The sequence below is a fragment of the Lycorma delicatula genome, chromosome 11 (genome assembly GCF_047948215.1).
Source record: "Lycorma delicatula isolate Av1 chromosome 11, ASM4794821v1, whole genome shotgun sequence".
NCBI classification, from domain to species: Eukaryota; Metazoa; Arthropoda; class Insecta; order Hemiptera; family Fulgoridae; genus Lycorma; species Lycorma delicatula.
Window position 1 is genome coordinate 76,383,902 of NC_134465.1, and position 21,369 is coordinate 76,405,270.

The 21,369-nt window shown below is 28.6% G+C and overlaps 1 protein-coding gene across 1 annotated transcript in view; it reads right to left on the bottom strand.

Moving 5' to 3' along the window:
- Positions 1 to 1,342: 1,342 nt before the first annotated feature.
- The window catches only part of POSH (SH3 domain containing ring finger posh), an 82,544-nt gene continuing 62,517 nt past the window's right edge, over positions 1,343 to 21,369 (bottom strand). The window contains exons 16-18 of the mRNA XM_075378872.1: positions 11,710 to 11,907; positions 4,529 to 4,669; positions 1,343 to 1,511 (exon numbers count right to left, since the gene is read on the bottom strand). Coding sequence (XP_075234987.1) covers positions 1,343 to 1,511; positions 4,529 to 4,669; positions 11,710 to 11,907 — 508 coding nt within the window. The remainder of the gene's footprint in view (positions 1,512 to 4,528; positions 4,670 to 11,709; positions 11,908 to 21,369) is intronic.

Genomic DNA, 21,369 nt, shown 5'->3' on the forward strand with positions numbered 1-21,369 from the left:
ATAGCTTATTTAAATAGCGGTGTCTCCCATCAATGGCTGCACTAACTATTTCGTTCTAGAAATGTTACTTCATTTGCAACATCAGAAAATTATTTATAAATAGATTTTGCACATAAACCAAAAGTATCTGTAAAATTTCAAAACTAATTTTATTTATTGTAGCAGTCTATGTCATTTAAAAGATTTAAGTATACAAATTAAATCTGAAATTTTTAACACAAACTTCATTTTCCTACACCTGCATAGTTTTAATACAGCTGAAGATGTTCTTGGTTGTATATAAACATTCATTATTTAGGCACCATATATTGAATACTTAAACTGACTTTTTTTTTTAAATTCAGCAAATACTTTGTTGAAAAATCTTTGTTATGCTGCTGGTACAAATTCATAAAAATAGATACGTTTAAAATTTAATCATTTAATTTACATATTTATTTTTAAAAAGAAAACAAATTATTATAATAACTGAGTTAGCTCTTTATTTTATTGATTTTCCATACAAGAAAAACAAATTACTGTTTGAGAAAGCTAAACAGTTTTGTTTTCATCTAGGCATTTTATACGGTTGAAAAATGTATCTACTATTGTTTAAGCTATAATTTATTGTAATTTAATGTTCAACTATGTAACTTTTGTAGTATTTCATAAATTTACATAAGTAAACCTGTGAATATGACATACAAACTTTTCTTCATCAATATAATATTGATAAATATATCAATATAATATGCTAAATTGAGCTCATAATTGAGAGAGAGAAAACTGTTACAAAAACCTGGTAGTATGTTCATATAAAAATGTTAATGTCAATTAAAGTTAATGTAAAATTGCACATCGCTGAGATATAATGTAACACAACATGCATAACGAACATCAGCATGATTATACAGCTGATACGTAAACATCACAACATAAGTCATCAAAATATATATATATATATATACTTACATAAGAAAAAAAAAATTTGTTTATGAAAATTGTAAGAAAAAATAGAACAATAAAAGAAAGTAAATATGAAAAACTTACAAATCACACCTACTATAAAAACACTGTAAAATAAAATAAACAAAAAAATTATAAAATTAAGTAATGTTAAACTGTATAAAAATATTATTTGTGCAATGTTATAAAAAAAAAATACCTTCAAACTTAACAGCAATTAAATACTTAAACTAGACAACAATAAATATTAACTCATTAAATTAATGCTATATAATAATACATATATGTAGAAGAAATATATTAATAAACATAATATATATATATATATATATATATATATATATATATATATATATAATTAGATGCATGTTTCTAGCAACATGCGAGGTTGTGGATCTCAGAATGTCTCGACAAAACTAGCAGGAAATAATCCAGTACGTCCAGTACGTTGCTGTGTTCCTTTATACCAACCGTCTTCACGTTTTTTGTGCACATAGATAACATCGCCGACTTGTAATTCTAATTCGTATTCACTATTTGGGGGGTAAGGCACAATACAACGGAACCTGTAAAAATATAAGTTACATAATTAAATAAAGGAACTTTTGTAATAACAAAAAAATTTATTCAATAGGAAAGGGGAATAACAAAGTCGTTTTACTTTATAAGGAACTGTAACCTCAGCGGCCTACTTAAGAGATGCTCTGGAAACAAAAACAACTTTGCTTATAAAATTCAATTCCATGTCTTTCAGCAAGATGGAGTTCGAGCTTACTGTGAAATAGAAGGAAATGTTTTCATCTACAAAATCTGATAAGGGAAAAGCACCACAGCAGTAGTACTATCAACTGACTTCGTGCTTATGAAAACAAATGCTTTGTTGTTTTTTTATCAGTGATATTATAAGGAATTTAGTTTTTTCACTACTGAATTGCCTATACTGACTAAAAGCTCTAACCAAGATAAACAGTTGCTGTTGCAAATTCATAAACCAGAACTACAGTTTAATAAAATACAGAGAGAATGCAACATGCATTCAGAAAGAATTTATTACAATCTAAATGCAAATGCAAATGGTACAATGAAATATATCTCATTAAATTGTAATTTTTTATTACAATAAAGAAAACTGACATGCCAATCTCTGTAGAAATTACTATAAAAATAAACTGGTAAATACCTACACATGGACTGATCAGTTTTAAAGCAGATAAAATGTGAAATGATATATTATTTATTTTAATGATGAGCATCCTAATGATACATACCTCACCAGTGAAATCATAAAAATTTTATCTATATTTGTTTTTTAAGGGAGTCTAGCAAATTTTGGTAAAAGAATTGGATTATACTGATATTTAATGTAAAAACATCAAAGCTGTACTTTAGGTTTAATTTAAGCTAAATTTTATTAATTCAAAAACCTAAAAATAAGCTTTGTATGATTTTTTTATTTTGTAAAAGCATGTCATCTATTTGCTCAATACATAAATAAATGGGCCTTCTTGTACGGACAGTTTGTTTTTACTAAGGCTACTGTAATAAAGTTTACGAACCAAAGCTATTGTGGAACATTTTATATGTATAAATACATATATGTACAGGTGTACAAAAAAGAATATAGGGTTTTTCCTAACCCTCCGCGTTGGTCTAGTGGTAAATACATCTTACCAAATCAGCTGATTTGGAAGTCGAGAGTTCCAGCATTCAAGTCCTAGTAAAGGCAGTTACTTTTATTTTGAATACTAGAACATGGGTACCAATGTTTTTTCACGGTTGGGTTTCAATTAACCACATATCACAGAAATGGTCGCACTGAGACTGTACAAGACTACACTTCATTTACACACTCATACATATCATCCTCATTCATCCTCTGAAGTAATACCTGAATGGTAATTCCCAGACTAAACAGGAAAAAGAAAAAGGGTTTTTTCCCATAGCGTTCAATATGAGCACCTTTTGTCACACAGTACACATCCAACAGACAGAGAGTTTATCCCGTACTTTAACCAGCATGTCTGAAGTAATGGAAGCAAGAGCTCCTTCAGTTCTGTGCCTAAAATCAAGTAGATCAGTAGGTAGCAGGGAACAAAAATCCTTTATAAAACCCCCAAAAGAAAAAAATCACATGGGTCAGATCAGCTGACCTTGGAGGCCACTGTAAACAAGCTCTACAAGTATCATCGAGTCTGTGCCAACAAATCTACTGGTCAGGGTAAATATCATTCAACCTAAAACATTATGCCAGTGAGAAGGCACACAATCTTGTTGCCAAATAAAATTCTCTGGTCCATCTTGTAGCTTCAGTAGAGCCGTCTACACAGCATATCCATATTAGCAATTCCTGTTGTGCTTGCTTCGGGAAAAAGAATGGTCCGTAAACTTTCCATCGGGATATTGCGCAGAAAACATTTAATGTTGGGGAGCACCTATCATATTTAAGGTGTTCATGGCCTGATCGCCTGATATGCACATTATGTGTATTAACGTTTCCAGTAAAATGAAATATCAACTCATCACTATATAAAATACCAACAAGAAAGTCACCTCTTCATGTGTAACATTTCAATCCCAAGTTGGCACTCAAGCAGAGTTGATAGGCTTCAGACTGATTATGTGTCATCAACAAATGTTATTGTTCTTGGAGGATCACAATTAAACTTTCTATGGATGCACACTGAATCGTAACTACAGATTCAGTCACAAAGCTGTAAAACACAGAAGGTTTTCTGTTCAAGAGTCGCCCATCTTTGCAAGTGGCGCTGTCAAGTGGAAAGGTAAGTAATCAATCTACAGCCATTGCACAATCTAAACTGTCCTTTTTGCTCATTGATTCTAGACTAAAAATCAATAATCTTTTTTTTACACCTGCTATAAAAAAAACTGCATTAAAACAATTCTACATATGAAATATAATTTTATATACTTAAATAATGGGTGGTGAAAAACTGCATATTGCTTTCTATAAAAGTTTTAGTAACATCCAAGAGATTATTCTAGAATTGTTAGAATGGAATGAAGCAGAATTTTTTCTACTTTTTTAAGGCAAAAAATTAAATCATGTAATTTGACCAATTAGTTTTAAAAATATCAGTCTTTATAAAATGTCTTACAAAAATGGAACCAGATGGGTCTAATATTGGAATAAAGTAAAAAGATTTTAGTCGCAAAATAATGCTCCAGCAGGGTCAGCTACAGTCATATTGATATTACATTCCGTTATCAGAATGTAATATCAAATTACATATAAATGTTATGTTTATTATATCTATTTGTATACATTCAAATTTTAAGTTTTAGCAATGGAACATAAACAAAAAAAAACTTACAGTAGCTAATAAAAATATTTGGATGTTATTTTGAAACTTCAAGTGTACAAACCTACTTGAAACTAATTTAACAGGAAATATCATAGTTTCTATTCACTATTTGTAAGACCCAAACGAAGCTACTATTATGTCTGTATGATCTGATTTGCTTTTTTCAATCAAATTTTATTGGCAATTGGTTCTTATTTTTTATACACCTATAGTAAGTGTATAAATAAATACTTTAAAAAATAATAAAATAATTAATTAACCTTTCTTTAACAACTGGTACTAATTGTTTTGGTTTACGTGGATCACTAATTGTTCCACCGACAACAGCTCCAGAATCGAGTGAATTTGATTTTCTATGATGAGCAGCAGAACCTGGTATTGGTGAACCACCATCACCACTCCTGGAAATATCAAAATGAAAAATAAGTTATACTTATCAAAACCCCAATAATTAAAATTAATTAATAAAAAATTAAAAAAAAAAAACCATTATTAATGCAGAGAACAAAAAATATATAAAATTATGTACATTTTTATAGTAAATAGAAGGAAAAAACATTAAAATTGTAAACAGTAAAGCTGATGTTACAATAAAATACAAATATACTTTAAAAAGGAAAATCCTTTTAAAGGAAATTCCCTTTGCTGAAGCTTGAGCAAGGTAAACCAATACAGGAAATGGATCAGCTACAGGCAATTTATTGACCGAGGCATAATTTCATGAAGCAATTTATCAATCAAGAATATAAAACTATATAATTTAATCTTTAAATCGACATAGTTCATATTTAGAGGCATAAGACAATGTTATACTACTGTGATAACTCAAGATTATAACTGATAAAAGAATCACCAGAAATGAATTTCAGAACTATCATTTGAAAATAAATTTAAATGAGAATCTGACGATAGTAATACAGGAAACATTTAAGATCAGTAAAAGTTGAGCATACATTGATTTGCATCTGCACTGATTTGCATCAGGTGCAGATGAATGAGTAAATCACCATGTTACAGCAGTATTAAATATGACCTATGTAGTCTACTTTTATAGCTGTGGATTTGTCCAAAATGTTCAGAGTTTTATTGAGTTGGTATAAAGCAAGCAGGTTATTCTAGTCACTATAAAAGAACAAACTCAGTTTTATATCGCATTAGATTTTGTTCTTTCCTATATTATTCTCATGAATATATATTTATTTATTAAAAAAAATAATAATAAATAAATAATCCATGAAATTACACAAGTGAAAAGTATTCCATTCTTCACTTGATTTTGTTGTATTGCAATTTCAATGTTTAACAAATTGTTAATAGATTACGGGAAAAATTAATATTACATAGTTATATTTGCAAAATATTATATTCTAATGAAATGTTATTCTACAAACCGAAACAATTGTGCAAGATCAACCTTTCTCACATCCATATGATCAAACTGAATATATGGAAGTATTGCTGTATGAATTGTTACATATCCTTAAAAAAGACATGTAATTTTTGCACTGAATTATATATTTAACTACATTATTAATATATAATTTTCAGAAAAATATTTTCCATTAAAATCAGGAAACCTCTACTGCTTGTGACACTTCATGTATAATGAAATGCTGGCATTTTACTCCTTTCAACAAGTTTTGCTGTAAAGCAATACAAATTAAGCAAGGCTAACGTATTTTTCTCTAACCAAAAACTGAGATGAGAGATCACATATAGTTTTAATGGAAATTCTTCTTTCCATCACAACCATTTTAGTATCCTACTGCTCAGTGAAATCACATATATATAAATATATGTACCTAAAAAAATCCTACCCTTGCAGAGGCAAAATAGCATTTTTTTTTTTTTTAAACAGCCACCTTATGAAACATACAATGATAAAATTTTTTTTTTAATTTTTAAATAACAGATAAAAATCCATTTATTCTTAAGTCTATTTTTAAGACTAATTCTTTAAAATAATCTTTTAAATAAGTTACAGAAAACAAAAATTTCACTAATACATAAACCAGGTGAAAAAAAAATCGGTAGTACTTTTTATTTGCGATTTGCCATAATCCTTACAGTTTTCTTCATAAGCTGAAACTCTCAAGAATAATGCTGAATGTATAGTTTTTTGTAAAACAATTTTTTTGAAGACAAATCTTTCTTTTCTGACAACTACTACAATTACACAACTCAATTCCACTTTCTACATAAAGTTTATTTATGTACATTTTCTTTCATAAACTTACAAATTAGTTTAGATATTCTAGAGGTCACATATTTTTCATTAATTTTTCAACAATTCCTTTAAGGTGTAGAGTAAGAATAGAAAACTGCTACGATTTTCTAGAACCTTCTACTTTCTTACTTTAATGTATTATATCATAGCGAATTAAACATAATATGATAAGAATTTTGTGCATAAATTTTACATAACAAAAATGTTGTTTTGCATTGGAGAAAAAAATTTACAAAATTTATTCTATAACTATATTAGAAACTACATAACAAAAAAAACTGGGTTTTCTCAGTCAAAAATATTAATTGTAATACAGCATTTGTGAAAAAACAACAAATGGTAAATTAAAAAATACTGCTATTGCTATGAAATATACTCATATGACATTCAGAGATTTACCAATGAAGCATATTTGAACAACAGAAGTGGCAAATTAAAGATTCTCCAAATACAGTAAAATTTGGGAATGTTTAGGAACCATAAATCACGCAGGCTCCAATTTGAATGTACTGAAATAATATGTATAAATAAGCCAAGACATGACTGAAAATAGAATTTTCTAACAAGCCTTATTAATAGCTGTAGCAATGGAAGAAAAATACCAGAGTAGAGAAATTTTAAATGACATTTCCTTCTAGAAAATTACATTAGAAACCCGAGTTACGGTGGAAAAAATTAAGTTGGCCATCACATTGGTTTTCAACTCTGAGAATCTGAACAATTACATAGAATGAAAATACCCAAGAAAAGAAAATCTCAAAAATTATGTTTTCAATGGAAAACTGGAAAATATTTAGGGGGTTTCGATTTTAAAACAAAGTTGGACAATATATTGAAAAAATTACAGTGATTTGAAAATATCAATTCCAAAATTCTTAATATTCAGAGTAAGATAAGTAAATCTGTAGCTCTTCTTCAAAAATCCACGGAAGCATTAAAAAAAAAAAAACTGCAACATGACAAATAAAAATGGTGCAGTAGCATTACAACTTACAGAACTAATCCAATCAGCATCAGGTAAGTAAAAAAATATGGTACCAATTTAATGAATAAAATGCAATCTAAACATAAAACTCAGAAAATCAAATATAAACATCCTTTTTTCATAATAAAATAATAAGAATTTTTAAATGTAAAAAAACCTGCAATTTTTAATTAAAAATTACAGTAATAAAAACACCAAGAAACATTTTAAGCATAATATATATACTTACAGCACTAAACATATATTTTTTAATTAAATGTCTATGTGAGGTCATGCGATATATAAAAATATAAAAGCATACATTAAAAGCAATTTAAATGTATATTACAAAGCAGATATCCAAAAATACTTACAAAAACATGTATGAGTAAAAAATGTTATCTGCAGTACATTGTGGTAAATCCAAAATTTAGAATCTTAATATATGAAGCTGATCAATTTTATTCAATTTGTTTAACTTTTAATGTAATTTTATATTATAAAAAAATTATTTTTTTTTAAAGTGACAGCATTCCAATGCTTTAAGCAAGAAGTTAGAAAATTCACAAAAGAGTAAAAAGTAATAATACTAACCTCTTGAACAAACAATAATTAAATAAAAATGCACAAGTTTCTCAAATATTAATTTTAATAATGATACAATTGATATTTCTTTTTGACCAAAAACAGTTACATACCTTCAAACTTCTCAATAATTCAAGAAATTTTTAAAAACCCAACCAAAGGGAAGGAATTAGTTGAAAAAATGCATTTCATATAATACTCAATTGTAGAACAGTTTCATTGTGTGTTAGTGTTCATTGTAATACACAAACATAAGCCAAAACATTTTCCATTAGTTAATGGAAAAAAAATTTAACATAAAAGAAAAAACAACTTCACTTTTTAACAATTAAGTACTCTGAATTCATATTTTAAAAGGCAGTAATAAGTTAGTGGAACAGTAATAATAAAAGGGCCATCTTTCAACGCATTAGCAAAATAAACCAAACTGAGCTAACATGAAGCTGTCCAATACACACGAGCACTTCACAACCTAGAATTTATTTTGTTCTTTTTTTTTTGTCTTCAGTCATTTGACTGGTTTGATGCAGCTCTCCAAGATTCCCTATCTAGTGCTTTATTTTGTTCAAAATCCACAAAGTTAAAAATTACTACAAACATATTTAAATTTCTGTACGTAAAATATATAATTAGTTATAATATCGATAAACTGACTGCATGTATATAGATATAAATATCTTTCTTTTAGCGGATAACGAATGTAACACATACTGTCAATTATAAAAATTATTGCCTTTATTAAACACTGCAATAAATTTTATTAAAACTTAAATACCCTAAAAATGTTGTTTTCTTTTCAAATGTTTATTGAAAATGAACCATATAAATTATTACATAGGCTGGAGCTACATAAAAAACAAAGAACTATACAATCCAATTAAAATGAACAACCAATTTGGGTTAGTTTGTTATACTGCTTGATCCCTGAAGTAATAACAAACTTTTCATTTCTTTTTATTTTAAAATGGAATTCTTTATTCCATAAAATGGAATCATTCCATAGAATTTCAGCAAATGGTGGTCACATGCCATTTAGATTTTTTCTTAGTTCCACTATCAAAATCTACATGAAGGAAAAGATAAAATCCATGTTTATAAAACGTTGACTTTTAATAAGTTATCATTTAAAAAGTGAAATTCAATAATACAAGGCATGTAAACTAGATTTTAAACTATATAGTTAAACTAGATTTTAAAATCCAATGTAGCACAATACATAAAAAATTAGCATTTTGACATTTTTAACAATCTACAGAAATTTGAAAAAAATTAACGTTTTGTAAATATGGATTTTTATCTTCTCGGAAATTCGTGCAGTAATTAAATATTTTTTCTGAAAGGCTTAAATGAAAAGAAAATTAAAGAAGAGCTTGATACAACACTGGGAGACTCTTCTCCAGCAAATACAAAAGTTAAATGCTGGGTCACAGAGTTTAAAACTGGTCGAATACATACTAGCAATGAACCACGCAGTGGACACCCTTCTGAAGTGAATATGTCAGAAATGATAAAGTGCATAAAATCATTTTGGTTGATCAGCAAGCGATAGAGAACGAGTTAACCTGTAGGCAGGTAACACAATGCATAAGCAATATTTTGCACATACATTTGGACAGGAACAAGTTGTGCACTTTTAAGCGATTGTCTTGAGCTCTTTCAATGTAATCCAGAGGAATTTTTACATTGATTTGTGATGGTTGATAAGACTTGGGTTCATTACTACACTCCCAAGACAAAACAGCAGTCAAAACAATGGGTTGAAAACAGTCAACCTGCTCCAAAAAAAAGCAAAAACAACATTATCCTTTATAAAGTTACGGCAACTGTTTTTTGGGATGCATGCGGAATAGTTTTCATTGATTATCTTTAACAGTGTGAAACAATAAATGGTGAATATTATATGGCTATCGCAGTATCTCAGCAATGAAATTAAGAAAAAACTACTGCATTTGACAGAAAAAAAAGTACTTTCCCATCAAAACATTGCTCCAACTCACATTTCAGTCATTGTAATGGCAAAAATCAACGAACTGAGATTCAAATTGCTCCAACATCCTCCATATTCATCTGATCTGGCTGCCAGTGACTACCACTTGTTTCCTAACCTAAAAAAAAATGGCTTGGAGGGAAGAAATTTTCAACCAATAATGACATTATTCCACCATAGATGGTTATTTTAAGAAATTGGATAAATTAATATACCTAACTGGCATAAGCGCTCTTGTGGAACACTGGGCTAAGTGTGTACACCTTAATGGTGACTGTGTTGAAAAATAAATCAAAATGTACCCAGAAAAATGTTCTTTCCCATCAGGCCTGGAACTTTTCACCCTACTCTCATATAATCACAAGAAAAATAAAAACAACGCTAGTCTAATATTACAGGGTCTTTGTAAATCAGTACAATTTCTAGTTATTAAAATGTATATAAAACTCTTAAATAAAACGTGAAAAAAATAGCCCCATTCAATACACAAAAAAAAAACTTTTGATAGTGGTACGCAAAGGCAAAAACATTAAAAGATTATAAAAAATTCCATCTTTTGGAAAAACTTTCAGAAAAATAAAAATATAAGTATTAGACTAAAATGTAAATATAACAAATTAAATAAGTAAACAATACATGTAATATAAAAATAATGTAGCGAGTGTACACAGCCTTGTCAAAAATGTTTTTAAACAATCTACATTAAAAAAATTAGGATTTAGTTTTTTTCTTTCAATCTTAAAAGAATTTAATAGTCTGTCAATTTTGGCAACATTATTTGAACAAAAATTTGAATTAGCATTCATCAATGCTGAATTCCGATTAAAATTTTGAAACAGTTTATAACGTCAAGAAAACTGTGACAAATTGTCGTACAGAAATTATGTATATGATAAATTGTATAAATAGATGCAAACGTTAACAGATTTTAGACCTAGTGTAACCCAAGTTAAGACTTATCTCTGTTTCCATAATTCTAGCAAGATCCTTGAAAAAAAAACACATTGCGATTAATACTTTAGAGAATTTGAGCCTTTCACACAATAACAGAATAATATGATTAACACTAAGGAAGTGGACACAAGATAATCCAAAGGCTGCTTTGGCTTATCACCAACTGATATACACTTAACCTAGGCAATACTATAAAGATGTTCTCTAACCCTGAGAGTCCATTTCATACCCTCCCTTGATGGTTATACTTTTACAGCTGACAAATTGTACAATATATATTAAATTAACAAACCTTTACCACGTTTACTCACAGTCATCAGTAAAGTAAGTTAAACAAGTTAAGATAGAAACAGTGACAATAAAACACATAATTTGTCGATTAAATAAAAAGGAATTCCTGTGAAGATTGAAAACTGCAACCCTTATGCTTTACTAATGCCTGAAATCGCTGATAAAAAAATGCTTGAGAATAGAACAGCGCAGAAAATATAATAAAATTCGATTATAAAATTTATAGCCACTAAATTATATGAACATATAAGTTCAAGCATTTTAATATTAACACTGTACATATACATAAAAAAGATAAACAATGAAAAAATTGTCGGCATTATAAACAATCATGCAATATACACAATAAACAACAAACAAAGTTATATTACCGCTAAACATTACAATCATGCACAACCAATATTATTAATAGTGACTGAGTGTTTATTTATACCTCGAAAACTGTGCTAAGTTGATATTAGGACGCTCTTTATGCTTCAAACGTTGCGATGTAGATGGACTGAACAATCTATGATGATGTGAATGTGAAGAAGTTGTAGTAGTATGGTGTGGAGATGTTGTGGATGTGTTTAATCCACTGATCGCATCGACCGGTAATACTTGTAACAACTGGCTCGGACACGAACCGGATCTGTATTTAATTATGTTGTTGTAGAAAATTTGTTTCGTTCGTTTTTTCATTCAGACGTATAATGATAATCCATCCATTTGTTCATTCATGAATCCAAAAAACGTGCACACAATGCAAGCCAGTGATCAGATGCGAGAGATAAGAGTGAGACCCGATGTATGTATCGTGACATATATATAAAAGAGAGAAAGAAAGAAGAGACAGGTGTTTCGGTTTAGTAAATAATATACAAGTAGTGTTAGTATGCAAATAAAATTAATTATAAGCAACACAAATACAGCAAACAAAATTTAACAAAAATAAAAATCAATAGCAAAATAATACCACCAACAACTTATCAATCACCATCTTAATAATAATTTATAATAAAATAAAATGTACAACATTTCTGCCAAATTATATAAAAATTGGTGTATTAATTCAATAATTTATCAATTTGTAACAATTCTGGTCTCAAACTTTTTCGATGCAAGATAGAAAAACTTGAGTTTAGTGTGCCAATCCATAGCCCAGATGAAAGTATTTAAGTCATTGTAGATAATCGCTTCTCTATGTCTGTGCAAGAGATATTGGAATTCAATGAATGGTATTTCCTTTAATAATCCTTGCACTCTGGTAGAATTTGAACAAAAAAAATCAATTTGTTCGTGTACGGCACACAGGTATAGTATAGTATAGTATGTTATGACGATTGGTATGCTATTTGTTATTTATTTCCTTTCACAAGCAACCAATGCGAATTACTTAATTACAACTGCTGATGAGAAATGAATTGTTGTGGCTGTGAAAAATGCTAAACCTGAAAGGTGACTGATCCAGGATGAAAAGCAGAGATGCTACTACTCCACAATGGAGGTGAGCATAGAATAATAATTCATTTCAGTTTATTTTTTAACAATTCATGATTAAAATGAACTAAAAACTTAAAATCAGAATTTTTTATTTTAAAAAAAACATAAAAAAAACTATGATTTCATAACGTTAGAAAAGAAAGGTGATAAAATTTGAAAAATAAAATAAAATAAATAAAATACCTTTTCATATGATTTCAAAAAGTCAGCTGCATATAAATGTAGAGAATTTTGTAAATTAATTGAAATTGATAAAAAATAGCTGGTTTACCAGCCTACAAGCACATTAAAAAAAGTGTGTGACTGCAATTATACTACAGCGATTCCTTAGTCTAATTACAGAAATTTAATTACTTAAGTACACTAACTAAAGGTTCATAAATTTAAATAACTTTTTATAAATTCACACTTTAAATCTAACACAAAGTAAGACCTCATACAAATTAGTAATGGCTTGAAAAATAGTAATTTAGATAAATTTTACATTTAATTAATTTACATCAAGTAAATATTCAAGTAGAAGCTACAATAATAGAAAGTTTGCCCAAAACCTCTGATGGAGCTAAACAGTTTAGTCTAGTAGTAGTATATAATCATGCCACATAATTCTAATGGGACATGTGAAGGTTTTCTTTTGAGAAGTACAGTAAGCAGCTTCTTTTTAATATGTAAAGGAAAATAAACCTGTTTCAGCAAATATTTAATCTGGTATATGCGAAATAATCTATAATTAATATTATAATGCCATGCAAGATAAATGTCGTTACCTCCTGACAGATTGCAGCTAAGATGGACACCCATTGCCTGAAAGAGGCCTTCCGGACGGGTTTCCTTTTCCCTTACTGTATTTGATTATCAGGAAAATTCCTACTGGATCCATGCAAAGGATATGAGCTGTAGCATGAACTACATTGTTGGTATACTTATGGCTTAACTAAAGCAGCTTTACCGATAGATCTCTGAGGTTTATGGTACTTTTATTGAAAAACCAACCAACAGTTGAAATGTTTAACAATCAAGGTGGATCTACAAATACTAATCCTCCACTATTCTCATAATATAAAATACAGTAGAACCCCTAAATCCAGAGTTGTTACAAGCTGCCTGCAGATATCATAACTGCACGAATAAGGAACCAAGTACCTGCAGGTCTTGAATCGAGAAAGCTTCAAACCAGTAGGTCAGTTTCATAGAAATTAACTTAAAACCTGTTCACATAACACAATTTTTCTCATTTTCAATAGTTTTGTTAACAAGAATTAATTTAAAAAGATATAAATTAATTTAAAAGTTATCTAGTTAAGTTTTTTCTAAAAACAATTTTTGTCTGAAACTGAAACACGTTTTTCATGAGAAACCAAAGTTTTTATTTGCATACATTTATTTTTCTTTAACAATAATTGCTTTTAATAATAAAAATTACAACATAAAATTGATAATTTTAATAAAAATTGCAGGAAAATGTAAAAAAAAGTACGCTCAATTAAATTTATCTGGATGTTCAGAGTTCAAGTACCAATCATGCTCAAATTTTTTCCAAGAATATGTCTTCGATGTCTTGAAATAATTTGAGGTTAGGAAATTATTTATATTTATTTTACCAAGTTTATTTAATCCCATTAGCTAATGACACTTTATAGATATGCACAAAAGAAACTTGAACATAAAGAGAGAAGCTCTGTAACCGATAACGTTTTTAAGACTGCAATGATGGGTAATGTTAATAAATGTGGAATTAGAAAATTTATTTTACTAAGATAAAGATGTGGCTAGACTGGAATAAAAATAGCATTAATCATTAGTGGGGTACTTCTTCCTCACTATTAAAATTAACTTTTTTCCCCACATGCAATCTTTACAAAGTAAACCAACAACTAAAGACTATATTTCAGTGTCATGATAAAACATTGTTTTTATCATGTACATTAACTATTATTATACAACACCTGATACCACTCAACACTAAAATGCGATAATTTGTTAAATAACATTAACTGTTTGATACACAAGTATCAACCAAATTCATTATTTCATTATCATCAGAAGTGAAAAATGAATACATATACGAGATCTATTCAAAAATAACTGAACATTTTAAATTCTGCATCAATGGAGATTAGTGATGTGCGACTGGCAGAATTGTGTTCCACATAAGCTCCTCTGAAACCACATGTTCTTGGATTGTCGGTATCTTGTTTAGTTTCCCTGTTATTGTAATTTGAGTGCAATGTTTTTTAAGTATTAGTAGTGACTTTTGTAATGTGCGATTTTCAGGAGCAACAATACAACATAAAATTTTCCATGACACGGGAGAAAACTTTCATAGAAACATTTCAACTTTTGAAATAAGCTTACGGAGATGACGCTCTGGGTTGTACAAAATGTTATGAATAGTTTTCATGATTTAAAAGCAGTCGCCAGTCAATTGAAGATGACCCTCAACCAGAACGGCTTTCAACTGCAATCGATGACACCTGTATTCAGAAAATCAACAATCTGGTCCATGCAAATCGCCAATTGACTGTCAAAGAACTTGCAGAAGGGGTTAGCATCTTGATTGTATCATACTGTGACATTTTGACTGCAAAAATGAATGCGCATCAAATCGCAGCAAAGTTTCTTCCTCGTTTTTTGACTGAACAGCAGAAAGAACATAGAGTGGAAATTTGTCAGCAACCTCTTGAACAAACTGATAACAATGAAACATCCATGCAAAGGATCATAATGGAAGATGAAAGCCGGGTTTACAGCTACAACATTGAGACAAAAGTTCAATCATCACAATGAACTGGCAAAGAAACTCCATGCTCCAAGAAAATGCGTCAGTCTCGATCCGATGTCAAAGTGATGCTCTCTGTTTTTTTTTTCATTTTTAAAAGAATTGTGCATTTTGAACTCTTGCTGCAAGGTGAAACGGTGAACCGTGCATAATATCAAGGACCTGGCTCCTTGCCAGGTTTTTCTTATTTCCAAAATTAAAATCAGTGATGAAAGGACACTGTTTTAAGACTATTGATGACATTAAAGCAAAAGACCAAAAATGAAGGCCATTTCAAATGAAGCTACCTAGGACTGCTTCGCAAAGTGGAAACACCACTGGGAAAAGTATGTGAATAGGGGAGGGTAGTACTCTGAAGGAGACATGGTCCAATAAATTAATTATAAAGCTTAAAAAATAAAGTTTGGTTATTTTTTTAACAGACCTTGTAGTAGCTCTTTTATTTTTGTATTGTACAGGTTTTTTTTTATAGAAGGCAATTACTGTAGTTATAACATATTGTAATACATTTTCTATTATATCATATTATCATTATTTTCAAACAAGTTTAAAGCAGACCAATTAATATTTTCCACTGCTAGTTTCAAACGTGACTAACAGTAAATCCCAAGCAGTAGCTTCATATCAAACAATAGATTATTTTGATGTAGGAACATTTGCCTAACTTCGGTTTTAAATATTTAACTGTTGAAAAGTTATTTAAGGGTTCCCATACTTTGTTAACACCCAGTGTATATGCATGCACTAGAATAAAATCTACAATCAATGTTTTTTATATTGAAATATCATAAACGACATTTCATTATTAAAAAAACAACTTTTTTTTATAAGTGAAAATAATAAATATATGTAAATTCCTCTACATACATTATTTTTAGATATTTCTAACTAAAATAATAACTTATAGTGTAAACAAATCACAAGTGATTAAACAAATCACTTTTGTTTAATCAAAATGTTTTAGTAACTATAACATAGTATAGTATAGGGTTAACGCATCTTAATTCATAAGAATGCATAATAAAACACATCTATAGTAAATTACCAGAGAAACACCAATAAAACAATTAATTATAAGAAGCATTCAACAAGCTCCTGGAGCTGTATATAACATTATTGAACCGGTATCCTTTTAAGTAAACTAGCCATATAAACTCATAATTTACCAATTAAAAAACAACAAATTTTAATATTTTTAAATTAAAATTCTAATCTTATATACATATTAAACACACACACAAATAATAATAACAATCTGAGCTGAAAAACACCTAACACCATTCTAAAAGAAACAGCTGCAAGAAAAAAACTAACATACTACGTTTTTATTTTTAGTTTTTTATATTGAAAAATATTATTTACAAGTATAAAACATAAATAAAGCTTTAATTCCTATTAATAATTTTCTTTTTTTCTGTTTTTCAATATTTTAAAATAAAGCCAACACTCAAATACAATTATTATAGATGTATTATAAAAAGAAAAGCATTATAATAATTTTATCAACATGGCTCGTTGGTATGATTATACAATAAATAATTAAAATATAAAACCCACTTACAAACAATTTTTTAATTTGTCCTAGCACTTTCAAAAACTAATTCCATCTTCAAGAACTTAATTTTTTTTATTATTATTAATAAAAAATATGTCTTCACTGTTATCATAACAGTGGAGAAATAAAAGGTTGTTGGTAAGTGGGTTTTATATTTTAATTATTTATTGAAAGATGCATTACTCTATTCAGATAAAATAAATAAAAAAATCAAAACTCAGATAAATTTACAAAAAAAATTTATGAGTAATTATAATATAAACATATATAAAATTACCAAAAATTTATTGAGAAAAAAGAATGGGGCAAAAGTGACAAACTATGCAAAAAAAAGCAATACATCAACAGCAAAATTAAAGTAATTAAACTGCTATGTAATAACATAAATTACATAATAATTAATAACCAAGAGCTTTAATCTCTCATGCCATATACATAAAATACATGAAAAAAATAAAAATGATTTATGTTCATACAAAGCATAATTATTTCTTTATTCTAAATATGTAATAATAAAACGTATACAATGAAAAGAAAAGAAAAGAAAAAACATTTACTGCCTGGGATCTATCACAAAAGAGTTAAATAATTAATATTTAAAGAAATCATACGTTAACCCATCAGTGTTCCTCCTAAAATAAAAGTGGATATTGAGTCAAAATGGGGGGGGTTTGCAAATATTTTCTTAAATGTTACATTATTAACAGTTATTACTGCTGTTAACAACTATTATTGTTATTTAACTGTTATATTTTTAAAAATATATTTCGGAAAAATTATCCTTACCTAAGTACAATTTAAATAAGGATGAAATTACCTTATGGTAATTAAATGACAGAGGTATGGTAGTAAATAACAGAGAAAGAATTTTTTTGGTGAACGAAGTACTTTTCTGTGTTTTATTCAAAAACAAGATTCTAGGTTCTACACAAAAAAACTGCATCATAAGTTGAGCAAATTTACTTACATTTAAATTTTTTCTTTTTTTTTAAACATTCTACAATGTACAGTGGCGAGCAAATTAATCTGACAATAGGGAATTTTTTATTTATTTCTATGTTGTGGCTACATGCTTGTCCACACCCATTCTTTACGTTGCATGGCATGTGTAATGTGTAGTTATTGATTATTCTTTGATTAATTAGCAATTTTCATGTTATAAATAGTATTTTGTGAAAGTTAACTTCATTTTTTAATACAAAAACTTTTACAACATTATTAACAAATTTTTTGTATTTTTTGTTCTGTTTGTGTTGAATATATAATAATGGAAATAACTCCAAGAAAGCAATCACAAATTGCTTCTCTTACTGAGCACACCGGTATGGCACAATAACAAATAGCTTCTGAATGTGGTGTTAAACTACAACTAAAGAATGCTACTTTAAAACAATTTAAACAAACTGGTTCCTTTTACCTCAAAGTAAAGGCAAATGTGGCCGTAAAAGAAAAAAATATTCTGCAGTGGACTTAAATCGAGCATTAGCAACCACTAGAATAGACTAATATCAATTGTTGGATGCCAATTTATAGCAGCTGGATGGAAAGCTTTTTTTTTGATGAAATTCACTCCAGAAACTCGAAACTTGTGTGTAGGAATATGAATGTAATTTTTGTAATGTATGAAAAATACAATGCTTGACAAGGATTTGAACCCAGGACCTCCGAAAAGGCCAAGACAATATCACTCACATCACAGAGCCAAAAGTGGTAAGTATGTAAGTATGGTTTTAAGATTAAAAAATCAACAAATGTGTTTGTGTACACTTGTAAAATAAATGCCAAATCAAGTATGTGAAATGATTAAGAATAAAGGATATATTAATTACTAGAGTTTACAAATTGTATAGGTATGATTTTTTTTTCTAAATAAAGTTATTACTTTTTATTAAATAACATTTGTTTTGATTAATTTGCATGCTACTGTAAAATCAAATTATGATGATATGAGATAAAACTTATAAGCTTAAGGTAAACTTTAACATTTTTAATTTTAATTTTGTTAAGTTCTCTTTTAATTTTTGTTCACAAAAAACCGACTCAAAATGAGAATTAAAGGTGAAGAATTTGGATATTTGTTATGTTTCCTGTAAAGGAGTGCCGCTCTTAGTGCGGTGGAACCCTTCTGATTTTTCTAAGAGGGAAAGGTCTAAGGATGCAACTAATATTCAAGACCTTCCTAGCCATGAAAAGACTCCTACAGGATTATCTGTGAATGATGTTATCTCAGACAACAAGAGTGATATCAATCGCATATCACACAGATGGACCAACTCGGGCCAGAGACTTCAGAAAAAAGAGAAGGCATAAAGCAGAAGTACAATCTTCAAAGTGACTAATTTTATTTTTCACCATAAATTTTTAAATGTTACACATTGAAGGATAAGTGTGACTCTCAATCCATAATATATGAAAATTACAGTTGATTGACGTGTAACTTTCTTCTATGGAAGTTAGAGAATTGAGACTGAACCACATGCTCATTAGCCGAAAACTTTAATCGATGAAAAATAACTTCAAGAACTTATTCGGTGAGTAAATATTAAAATAATCTTTTAAAACTTCAAATTCAATTCAATAATGTAGAAAAAGTAATAATTGATCATCTAAAATTTAGAAATTGACTGCTATGCATGTTCCTTATTTTTCGCTACAGAAGAAAGAAGCATGGTTGTCATCCTTCCATATCTTCTTAACGATATGAAAATAAAAGACAAAAGTTTTAGACTCTATAATAATCTATGAAGAAAGATCGATGTATTTTGTCATTTTGGAATCAAAACTATAAATACTGACAATATTCAAGCTGACTTCCACCACATTTGAAAAAGAAAAAAGACCTCATATTTATATAAGAAAATAATGGAAACTTTCTTTCAGAATTCATAATGAATGCTTTTTTCTGCCACAATAAAGAAATATCAGTATGATTTTAGAAAATAAAGTAAAGCTTGAAATTTATTCTGAGAAGAATTGCACTGTCTTTTCTGTTGGTTTCCTTCAGTCCTCGGTACAATATGTAACCCTGTCATCCCGACAAGTCCTGTCATAAATTTGACAGTGGCAGGGTTGCCCTGCAACCGTGCCAGTCCTGGTTGAGACCAAACCAACGACTGTGATGTCTTATCAGGTTTAAAGGGTCTAAAAGATGACCTCCAGAGTACAGCCCATCAGAGCTACAAACACAAGGGGTGGTGTTTAGATTGTGAAGAATTAAAGGTGAAGGAACTTTAACTTTCTGTCTTAATAATTGCCACTGCAGGATAACAACACTAGTTTAATCGTATGTTCCAACTATATTAATATAACTAGGAATAATTATTCTTTAAATATGACAAAATAAAAAATTACTTTTTTATATCAAATCATAGACGTAAAATTTCCACAAAAATTTCTGCTTCCATGCTCTCACAAATACACAAAAAAAATGTAAACGTAGAAAAAATGCATGCACTGCACACTAAAGTGCTGTACACTAATAAATAATTTCAATATACAAATACATATACATAAATAAAATTTAAAAAAAAACTAAAATAACTATAATAAATATGGATAATACTAAAAGAAATTTTGATACCCATTAGCACACTATATCACTACAATGTTTAAATTAAAAGAAGAATATCTCAATAAACTAAACAAAAGTAGAAAACATCTGCAGCTATAACTGAAATTAGATAGCATTGGAAATACCACTACATCCATTAGTTTCTTTTGTACAAATACACACATACTCATAATCACAAACCTACAGAGTATATTCTTTGCAAAAATATTAAATGATAAAAGTTTATTAAAAAAGATTAAAAACTCTTTTTATTTTATTTTTAGTTAGGAATAATAATGCAAAACAAAGAAGTAATTCAAAGTGCCTAGACATTAGTATTGTTACTACCAATAAGAATTATATTTATCATACAAGGAATGGCTGAAAGGTAATGCTCACTGGAACAGAATAGGAAAATCAAAATGCTGCATAAAGCAATATATGCTGCTATCTTAAGGTCTCTTTCCACTACTACTAACATTTCAAAACTCAATGAACCACACACACTAATTCATTTTCTATCAACTGCCAATATTATGAAACCAAGCACACCTGCTACATTAATGCATCCTAAACAAAGTGCAGTGATTGAATCTTTAACGGTGGAAAAAGTGGATATTAGTGGCATTTATCATCATTTAAAAGCCATTTACGGTAATAAAACTGTTGAAAATAAAAATAAAACTATTTACATTTAAACAGGATCTTTATCATCAAAATTATTGCT